Source organism: Ranitomeya variabilis, chromosome 2 (assembly GCF_051348905.1).
Source record: "Ranitomeya variabilis isolate aRanVar5 chromosome 2, aRanVar5.hap1, whole genome shotgun sequence".
NCBI classification, from domain to species: domain Eukaryota; kingdom Metazoa; phylum Chordata; class Amphibia; order Anura; family Dendrobatidae; genus Ranitomeya; species Ranitomeya variabilis.
The window spans coordinates 205,564,047-205,575,342 of record NC_135233.1 but is presented as its reverse complement, the minus strand read 5'-3'; the positions used below and the strand labels follow the sequence as shown (position 1 = coordinate 205,575,342).

Sequence of the window (11,296 nt, the reverse complement as noted above, 5' to 3'; positions counted from 1 at the left end):
CGGATTTTGATTATCTCGCCAGGAATGACAGCATCTTTGCGTCAGAGATAACTGACCTGACTTATGGACTGGAGTCATCTGCCCAACTCTAGGTTTTACCGATCGAGGCATGGACTCCACAATATTTCTGAAGGCGTCCTGTGGTATCTGGCACTAAAACATTGGTGGAAGATCCTTCACATCTTGTAAGTTGTGAGAACTCAATGGATAAGACTTGGTTTTATAGTACATCTTCTTGATGCTCGATTGGATTGAGATCTCGGGAATTTGGAGATGAATTCAACTCCTTGAACTCTGTCATGTTCCTCAAACCATAACTGAACAGGTTTTGCAGTGTGACAGACACATTATCTAGATGAAAGAGGACAATGCCGTTATGAAATACTCTTGCCAATAAGGGCATGCGCTCGATACATCCAATATTTAGGTAGGTGGCATGTCAATGTAACATCTACATGAATGCCAGCACCCTAGGTTTTCCAGAAACACATTGTCTTGCCAAGAGCACCACATTTCTACGGCCAGTTTAGCTTCTTCTATGGTATATGTCAGTGCTATATATTCTCCAGGTAAGAGAAACCCACACCTAGTTGTCCACATAATTGACTTTAATTGGCCCAGTTTAGGTAGATGAAAACCACTGCATTTTTAGGGACCTTGCATGAGTTCCTAAAACAGGAAAGGGCTGAATTTAAGGCCATACATTGAGCTCAGAAGACAAATGATTACGATGTTAGTAGCATGTCACAATACCAAACAGCATGCAAATTTTTAGCATTTTTTTACCATGTTATTTTTTGTTTTTGTAGAGGTAAAGTAGATCACTGCATTGAACTTCATTTGTAAAAGCAGCATGGGACGAAAATGCTTCAAAACCACTCCAAATTATGGTAACAGCAGGAGCATGTGGATCTCTATCGCAAAGTGTACGGACACCCTAAGATTTTCACCTGCTTTGGATTGCAGTAATGGCCCCCTTACCTCTTTGGCTCCGGTTTTACCAATGGTATGCCCGCCCCATTACACTAGAGATGACTTTTACCTTTTCAAAGTCCAGGGTCGGGGAACTTGTTCCTCTGCAACCAAAGCTTGGCATTGTGCATGTTGAGTCCAGGCTTGAGTGAGTTCTGGAAACCAATCCATGAAGATTTTGTCCAATAGCCTCATGTTGTTGCGTTCGTCTGTAGTTTGGGACTTGGCGGTGGGTGTGAATTTTAGATGTTTTGTGTTTCGTAACTCATTTTTCATCTTCCTAAGAGATTCCCTGCTTCTTCGCAACCAAGAGAATATTGCACGTTTCAACTACTAAATGTTAACTAGACGTTTTTAACAAAGCAGAAACGTCACGGACTAGTCACCTTCTGAAGTTTGTTGGCTATATGGCACTCCTGATTTCACGAGCGTCCTGGTAGGGTTTTACTCCATATTTACAAGAGTGATGAAGAAAAGATATGAGAAGCAGATGAAAGCATTCATTTATCCAAAAAGAGAGGCATATAGCGCCATCAGACAGCGACGGAGGTCGCCTCACCATCGCGTTTCAGTCCACTTTATTACCTGCTTATCCCCCTTTACTCTCGCAATCTATATAGATGAAGTCTCGAGATGTTCGTTTTTGTTTTTTTTCCAATTGCCCAAGAATACAGTCTCTTATCTACTTCCCGGATTGGATTGACAAGTTTTTCATTGCTGTAGTTGTCTTCTTCAGCTAGGGTGACATTATGTTTCTACCGGATATCGGTGTTAATGGTTTTTATCTGCCGATTAACCCTATATCTGCAATAGTGATGAGCGAAGGTGTTGGGATAAGGTGTTATCTGAGCATGCTCGGGTGCTAACCGAGTGTCTTCAGCCTGCTCGAGTCCCCGCGGCTCCATGTCTCGCGGCTGCTCGACAGCCTCAGCACATGCAGGGATTTCCTAACAAACAAGTCTCTAATGTGTTGCAGCTGTCGGACAGCCACGTCGACTTGAATATATTTTTTGAACATGCTCGGATCCCACTTATCACAGCATGTTAACTCATCACTATTCCTTATATCTAAATCTAGTATTTTAACCAAGGAGGCGTGGTCTAAAAAAAAAGTTTCCACTGAGAATATATGATGGCCACGCCCGTTTGACTAAAACTAATAATAATCTATGAGTAAAAACTAAGAACTAGCCCCATATGGTGCATTTTCACAAGTTTTAAAAGGGGGCTGTCCCCTACTGGTCAACACTTTTAAATGTTAAAGTGCCCTAAATAAGATAAAAAAACCCTCAATATACTCGGCCCCTTAATCAGCACTGGGTCTCGCAGGGGGTATCTCTGGAGCCAATCAAAGGCCATTGATAGGCTGCAGACCTCATAAGGGAACTATGTAGGCTACACCCCATCAGTGGACATAAGACACAGCACTTTTTTATGTTGTGCTCTTTTTTATATTTTATCTGCGACTCATTAGCACTTATGGTGTTATCCAGTGTTGGACAATCCCTTTAAGTATAATTTCCACACGTTACCTTATAGTAGGTGAATCCTCGATTAGGTTTCAAAACTCTACGGAATAATAATATAAGATTCAGTAAATGATTAGTGTGACCCCCCTCCCGGCCGTATCAGACGTCCATGGTGTTACTGGATAGCGCTCGTCCCTGTGATAGTCTATGGGGCCATTCACCTGTCCTCATTTTTCACGGACCGACTAGCCTGCAAAAAAATCGCTTTGTCATGTTCAATTTTGATCTAAAGGTTGGATCAAAATCGGTAATTAAAGTCTACAGGTCTGTGAAAAAATTGGACCGCACTCTGATGACTGATTTTCATGGACTGTCACATAGGAGAAGGCGCAGTAACATTTTTTTTCCTCCGAAACGAATGACACTTGGACCTCACTGTGATAAAAGCAATCGATCCGTGAAAAAAACGAAAGCCTAATGCTGCTTAGAAAGATGGTGAGACTTCTCTCCATGCTCAGACCCTCTGAATCATCCAGTCGTTTTATTATATGGAGGAAAGTGCCAGCTCTTCTGACAAGATTGCTTTTGAAAATCCTTGCATTCTCCATACAATAACCAATCTGCACTATGCTGTTCCTCTATTATACCTGCAGGAAATAAGTGAATAAATTGACAACACTTCGAAAACGTTTGTTCAGTCACACCATGCCACGAGTGCGACCATGCCAAGAGTGCGACCATGCCACGAGTACGACCATGCCACGAGTACGACCATGCCACGAGTACGACCATGCCACGAGTACAACAATACAAAGAGTACGACCATGCCACGGGTACGACCATGCCACGAGTACGACCATGCCACGGGTACGACCATGCCACGGGTACGACCATGCCACGAGTACGACCAAGCCACGAGTACGACCATACCAAGAGTACAACCATGCCACGGAGTACGACCGCACCAAGAGTACAACCATGCCACGAGTACGACCATACCAAGAGTACAACCATGCCACGAGTACAACCATGCCACGAGTACAACCATGCCACGAGTACAACCATACCAAGAGTACAACCATACCAAGAGTACAACCATGCCACGAGTACGACAATACAAAGAGTACGACAATACAAAGAGTACGACAATGCCACGAGTACGACCATGCCACGAGTACGACCATGACACGAGTACGACCATGACACGAGTACGACCATACCACGAGTACGACCATACCACGAGTACAACCATGCCAAGAGTACAACCATGCCAAGAGAACAACCATGCCACGAGTACGACAATACAAAGAGTACGACCATGCCACGAGTACGACCATACGAGTACGACCATGCCAAGAGTACAACCATGCCAAGAGTACAACCATGCCACGAGTATGACAATACAAAGAGTACGACCATACCATGAGTTCAACCATGCCACGAGTACGTCAATGCCCATTGATCAAAGGAATAGTAGCAGAGAGTTGTCAATTTATTCACATCTCCAGAAAGAGACGAAGCATCATAATTCGAAGAAAAATTCTGCAGCGTTATTTTATAGGAATATTTGGGTCGAATGCTGCGTCTTACCGATTGGTAATTTCCCGCACATCACTCGATTGTCCCCTAAATATTACACAGCGTGTGCACCCAATGATCCAGGAAAATGTCACCTTTATAGATTTTTATTTAACATAGTGCAAACATTACAATCTACAAGGCTCGACAAGTGTAGCATCCTAATATCACATGAAGAAACGAGCGGATCTGGTAAAAAAATAATAAATTATAGTGTACAGAATGGAGTTTATGTTCCGCAGTGCAAGAAAACGCATTGTATGGTAATGTACGGTGGTCAGAAAACACCGCAAACTGTATACAAAAATACAGATGCCACCGGTGCGGGCCCTGCCCAAACTATCGACTGGAGGCAGCATGCTAATTGTAGCACTTTGTATTTAGGTGAGGGATCCAGAAGAATAATTTAAAGAGGGGCACCGGGCAAATGTGATCCACCATGTAGTGTGAAAGGTGGGGCAGCGTATCCCACTGGGGTCCTGCAGACCATACATCAGATACAACTGGCTTTAATGGTAGATGCTCATTAAGGGGGTTCTCCGGGACTGGGCAAAAGCCCCCAAAAAGGCGTCAATGGGTGGTATAAACAATAAAAGACCAAACACTCATCCCTAAATCCCACTACTGTTCCAGCCTGCTGCTTCAATCCTCCTTGTCTGTCACTGCTTGCTTGGCAGAAGACATGATATGTTGTCTACAACATGACCGCTGCAGCCCATCACAGGAATCAGTGGCCAAGTATGCTGTGATTGGTGGGGAAGATTGCTTCAACCGGAGAAATCTTTTATTACAGTATTTTATCCACTTTCCATCCCTTGAGAAAATGTTACCCCATCCCAGATAACCCATTAATGAAGGGTTATTCCCATCTTCAGAAGTTATCACCCTGCTGATGACGTCTAGCTTACTGATCGGTGGGGCTTTAAACTCCGGGACCACTAATCCAGAGAACAAGGCCCCGTCTGAACGTCCTCCACAGCTCCATTAATTGTCCATGTGCCTGTGTGATACAGCGCCAAGATTTTACCGGCAGACTTGCAGAGCCCTGTTATTGGCATCGGTGAAGACCACCGGTTGCCAAAATCCCATCGATCAGCAAATTATAATGATATCTTCTACAAATGGGAATAACCCTTCAATGGTATATTCATGTTAGTAGAGATGGGTGAATTAATTTCAGTGGATTGAATTCCACGTATTTTACAAATCCCTGTATTTTCCAGAACACAAATTTTTTGCAATGTGCTCCTTGCAAATTCAGCAAAACTGTGGCCAGCTAAACTGTACAGGGCAGGCAAAAGGTTAAATAACAAATCAAAAAAACAATACTCCCTTTACCGACTGGCTCCCCTCCAAATGGTCATTGGTGCATTTTCTTACCACCATAGCCTAAAGCATCTTCACACTAGGCTGGGACTTCCAGCTACGACTAGTTAGTCCTGGTCTAATGTGTACAGCGACGTCACCACGTCCTTACAACGAGCATGCACAGAGACGACTCTAGGCCAGGACTTCCGGGGATGACTAGGCTCAGGCGTTCTTGGCTCATGCTTGATGCAACGTCAAGCTTATGCTGCATGCTCTAAACAGGGTCATACTGCTCCTAGTCGCGGCTGGCCGTCCCGCGCCTAGTCCCGGCTGGCCAACCCGCATCTAGTCTCGGCTAGCCATCCCGCGCCTAGTCCCGGCTGGCCATCCCGCGCCTAGTCCCGGCTGGCCATCCCACGCCTAGTCCCGGCTGGCCATCCCGCGCCTAGTCCCGGCTGACCAACCCATCTAGTCGTGGCTGGAAGTCCCTACCTAAGATGAAGGTGCAAGCAGACGGCAGTGGTAAGAAGATGTGCAGCGTACCGTACAGGGGAAAGTAAGTGGCGGAGGTGAGTATTCATAATTTTTCCTAAATATATTATGCCTGGATTCTCTCCAGGCCCCAGTGAATAATAAGTGACATTAAATTTCCTCGAGAACAAATTATCTGCAAATCATATTTCCTGATAAAATCAGCACGATATGGAGAATTCGACTCCGATGGGCTCATCTCTGGCCAGGACCTGTATGCAATGATTAGAAAGAATACTTGTTCCTTTGTGGTAATCCGGACGTGTCATTAACCGTCTCCTCACACCTTCTCTTATGATCATGCATTTATGGCTTGTAGACTTATTGCAGACACGGAAAAGTAAGAGAACGCTATGAGAAACTTGAGAACTTCTCTCCCAGTTTCCTGCGATTTGCAGGATTGTCCACTGATGAAGGGCTCTGGTCACACCAGCATCGCAGCTGCTGTTCATACCGGTGATGTGACAGATCGGACTGTCAGGAAATCCCACTGACTCATAATTCAGTCCACCAGGTGTCGGATATTTCGACAGGAAAGCTGCATTTTTTATGTAAAAAAAAATCTGGACCTGATGATGAAAAGCGGAAAATGTAGACAGCGAAACACAAGGTACTGTATAATAAGAGCACGCACGACACAAGATCATACATAGAAGAGAGGCGCATAGAGGAGGCCGGGGCACCACCAGCCCAACGCTGCTCTCCGCCACACAAAATTCAAGTCTGCAAGGAAAAGGTTTCATGAGGTCTCTGTTATTGTGATGGACATAATTACGGGGGTCTGTACACTGGGAGGGTGGGTGGGCTCAGAGTCTGTGGAGCTCCGTGGTGGGAATCTGGAGAAACGCTGATGTCATCTCCTCGTTTTCCATGACGTTCTGGAATATGGGGTGCTCCTTTTCTTCTCCGAGGCTTTAAAATAAGAATAAGATGGCTGCCCGGGGAGCTCGTGGTCGGGATTTTCGGCCATCATCTTCAGTTTGGCTTCGATTGCTTTAATCTTAGCACTGACACTGTACGGAGTAAATGAATACAACTTATATATGGAAGACAATAATGTGACTGTTAGTTAGAGCTCATACAAGGACCATTTATAGTCTGCAACCATGACGACACATAGCTCTGCATAGGAGCTGTGTACACAAAACACTTACATATTTTGTATGATTTTTTCTTAAACCCCTGTATATACATGTTACAGTGCGGGTATATGGAGCTGTATTATAATATAGCCAGCACCGGCCTCTAACAGCAGAGAGACACGGCCCCGACCGCTGCTGTTTAACCCCTTAAATGCCACTGTCAATCTCAGACAGCGGCATTTAGGTGGTGCCTACTGCCCCTCCACAATATGCTTGTAGGCAGACGGGTGGGCTACTGAAGGTCCCCAATGTGGACATATTTGTGCTCCTATGAAGCCCGGTCTGTGTCTAGATTTCATAGGAGATCGCAGACAGGGATTTTTACTACATTCTACAATACTTAAGTATAAGCGATCAGTCGGTCTCAAGTTTAGATCCCATAACGCAAAATGTATTTATTTTTTTCAAAACATTAAAAACAAAATGTAAGAATCTTCTTTATTTTCTCAATACAAGAATTAATCAACCTAAAAAAAAACAATAAATTATAATACTCATACAGTTAGGTCCATATATATTTGGACACAGACAACATTTTTCTAATTTTGGTTATAGACATTACCACAATGAATTTTAAACAAAACAATTCCGATGCAGTTGAAGTTCAGACTTTCAGCTTTCATTTGGGGGTATCCACATTAAAATTGGATGAAGGGTTTAGGAGTTTCAACTCCTTAACATGTGCCTCCTTGTTTTTAAAGGGACCAAAAGTAATTGGACAGATTAAATAATTTTAAATAAAATGTTCATTTCTAGTACTTGGTTGAAAACCCTTTGTTGGCAATGACTGCCTGAAGTCTTGAACTCATGGACATCAGCAGACGCTGTGTTTCCTCCTTTTTGATGCTCTGCCAGGCCTTCACTGCGGTGGTTTTCAGTTGCTGTTTGTTTGTGGGCCTTACTGTCTGAAGTTTAGTCTTTAACAAGTGAAATGCATGCTCAATTGGGTTGAGATCAGGTGACTGACTTGGCCATTCAAGAATATTCCACTTCTTTGCTTTAATAAACTCCTGGGTTGCTTTGGCTTTATGTTTTGGGTCATTGTCCATCTGTAGTATGAAACGACGACCAATCAGTTTGGCTGCATTTGGCTGGATCTGAGCACACAGTATGGCGGCTCTGAATACCTCAGAATTCATTCGGCTGCTTCTGTCCTGTGTCACATCATCAATAAACACTAGTGACCCAGTGCCACTGGCAGCCATGCATGCCCAAGCCATCACACTGCCTCCGCCGTGTTTTACAGATGATGTGGTATGCTTTGGATCATGAGCTATACCATGCCTTCACCATACTTTTCTCTTTCCATCATTCTGGTAGAGGTTGATCATGGTTTCATCTGTCCAAAGAATGTTCTTCCAGAACTGTGCTGGCTTTTTTAGATGTTTTATAGCAAAGTCCAGTCTAGCCTTTTTATTCTTGATGCTTATGAGTGGCTTGCACCATGGAGTGAACCCTCTGTATTTACTTTCATGCAGTCTTCTCTTTATGGTAGATTTGGATATTGATACGCCGACCTCCTGGAGAGTGTTGTTCACTTGGTTGGCTGTTGTGAAGGGGTTTCTCTTCACCATGGAGATTATTCTGCGATCATCCACCACTGTTGTCTTCTGTGGGTGCCCAGATCTTTTTGCATTGAGGAGTTCACCAGTGCTTTCTTTCTTTCTCAGGATGTACCAAACTGTTGATTTTGCCGCTCCTATTGTAGCAATTTCTCGGATGTTTTTTTTTCTGTTTTCGCAGCTTAAGGATGGCTTGTTTCACCTGCATGGAGAGCTCCTTTGACCGCATGTTTACTTCACAGCAAAACCTTCCAAATGCAAGCACCAAACCTCAAATCAACTCCAGGCCTTTTATCTGCTTAATTTAGAATGAGATAACGAAGGGATTGCCCACACCTGTCCAGGAAATAGCCTTGGAGTCAATTGTCCAATTACTTTTGGTCCCTTTAAAAACAGGGTGGCACATGTTAAGGAGCTGAAACTCCTAAACCCTTCATCCAATTTTAATATGGATACCCTCAAATGAAAGCTGAAAGTCTGAACTTCAACTGCATCTGAATTGTTTTGCTTAAAATTCATTGTGGTAATGTCTAACCAAAATTAGAAAAATGTCGTCTCTGTCCAAATATATATGGACCTAACTGTATATAGTGTGCATGTTATATATGTGTGTATTTGTCGTATATGTGTGCCCGTGTATAACGCTCATGTATATGTGTGTATGTGTGTGTGTGTGTGTGTGTGTGTGTGTGTGTGTGTGTGTGTATATGTGTGTGTGTGTGTGTATATATATATATATATATATATATATATATATATATATATATATATATATATATATATATATATATATGTATGTATATACAGTATATGTATATATATATATATATGTATATTTATTTAATACTCACATGATGTGTATGTGTATTATAATATTCAGTATATTGAATGTATACACATGCACACACACATATACTAACACTGACCTACAAAGCCATCCATAACCTGTCTCCTCCATATATCTCTGAACTAATCTCCCGATATCTTCCCTCACATAATCTCTGGTCCTCCTTCTCTCCTCCATGCTTATTCGTTCCTCACCCAACCACCTCCAAGACTTCTCTCGAATATCTCCCATCATCTGGAATTCTGCGCCCCAACATGTCTGATTTTTATCCACCACATTTGGGTCCTTCAGACGGAACCTGAAAACCCACCTCTTCAAGAAAGCACCAACTTGCAATGACTGCACGGCCTCCTCAACACCATCGGAGCTACCGCAGCCCCCGACCTACTGTCTTCTTCCCATCATCCTGTAGAATGTGAGGCTGCCAGGGACCGGGTCCTCTTCCCTCTGTATCTGTCTGTGACTATTAGGGTAAGTTCACACAGGGCGTTTTTGCTGCTTTTTTTTCTGCAGCAAAACCTGATCATCTTGGCAGGAAAGAAGCTGCGTCAAAAACGCAGGTTTAGATGCTCTTATGGTGCATTTTCTGTTGCGTATTTGGTGCGTTTGTTTTTCTCTTTGTCCATGCTAATGTCCTTGAATTTTCAGCAGCAAATAATGATACCTGCGTTTTTGCTGCGTTTTTTTCAACACCCATTCAAGTCAATGGATGAAAAACGCTGAAAAAACACAGCAAAAATGCTGAAAGAAGTGACATGCCCTATGTCCAAAAAACACAGCAAAGCACAAAATAACGATCACACAAAAAACCAATATGTGTGTGCATGAGATTTCTGAAATCTCATAGGCTTTGCTGGTACTGTAAAAAGCAGCTGAAAATTAGCATGAAAAAATGCAGCAAAAACGCCCTGTGTGAACTTACTCTTCTTTGTGTTTTCTATTTGTGCTTTTTATGATGTACGGCACCATGGAATAAATGGTGCATCAAAAATAAATAATAATAATATTATACATTTGGTATCCCAAAGGATCAATCTATTAAAATAAAATTAACTATAATAATAAATGCCATAAAGAAAAACATATACACCAGAATATAACAAGAAGGTTATTGAACCTTCCCAGAAACCGCCCCGCAGAACCAGCCCCGACACCGCGTCATCAGCTGGCCCCGCAGAACCAGCCCCGACACCACGTCATCAGCTCACCCCGCAGAACCAGCCCCGACACCACGTCATCAGCTCGCCCCACAGAACCAGCCCCGACACCGCGTCATCAGCTCACCCTGCAGAACCAGCCCCAATACCACGTCATCAGCTTGCCCCGCAGAACCAGCCCCGACATGTCATCAGCTCGCCCCGCAAAACCAGCCCCGACACCGCGTCATCAGCTCGCCCCGCAGAACCAGCCCCGACACTGCTACATCAGCTCGCCCCGCAGAACCAGCCCCGACACCGCATCATCAGCTCGCCCCGCAGAACCAGCCCCAACACCGCGTCATCAGCTCGCCCTGCAGAACCAGCCCCAACACCGCGTCATCAGCTCGCCCCGCAGAACCAGCCCCAACACCGCACCATCAGCTCACCTTGCAGAACCAGCCCCAAGAAAGCGCCATCAGCTCGCCCCGCAGAACCAGCCCCGACACCACACCATCAGCTCGCCCGGAGAACTAGCCCCAACACCGTGCCATCAGCTCGCTCCCCGCAGAACCAGCCCCAACACCACATCAGCTCACCTCGCAGAATCAGCCCCAACACCGCGCCATCAGCTCACCCTGCAGAACCAGCCTCGACACCGCGCCATCAGCTCGCCCGGAGAAACAGCCCTAAGACCGTGCCATCAGCTCGCCCAGCAGAACCAGCCCCAACATCACGTCATCAGCTCACC

At 44.4% G+C, this 11,296-nt stretch overlaps 1 protein-coding gene across 2 annotated transcripts in view; it reads right to left on the bottom strand.

Moving 5' to 3' along the window:
- Nucleotides 1-6,152: 6,152 nt before the first annotated feature.
- Nucleotides 6,153-11,296, bottom strand: part of RBM18 (RNA binding motif protein 18) — a 28,959-nt gene continuing 23,815 nt past the window's right edge. Inside the window, exon 6 of one of the 2 annotated variants that reach the window (XM_077283488.1) lies at nt 6,153-6,871. In XM_077283488.1, coding sequence (XP_077139603.1) covers nt 6,712-6,871 — 160 coding nt within the window. In that variant the 3' untranslated portion in view covers nt 6,153-6,711. The remainder of the gene's footprint in view (nt 6,872-11,296) is intronic. The other variant, XM_077283489.1, reaches the window with a different exon arrangement.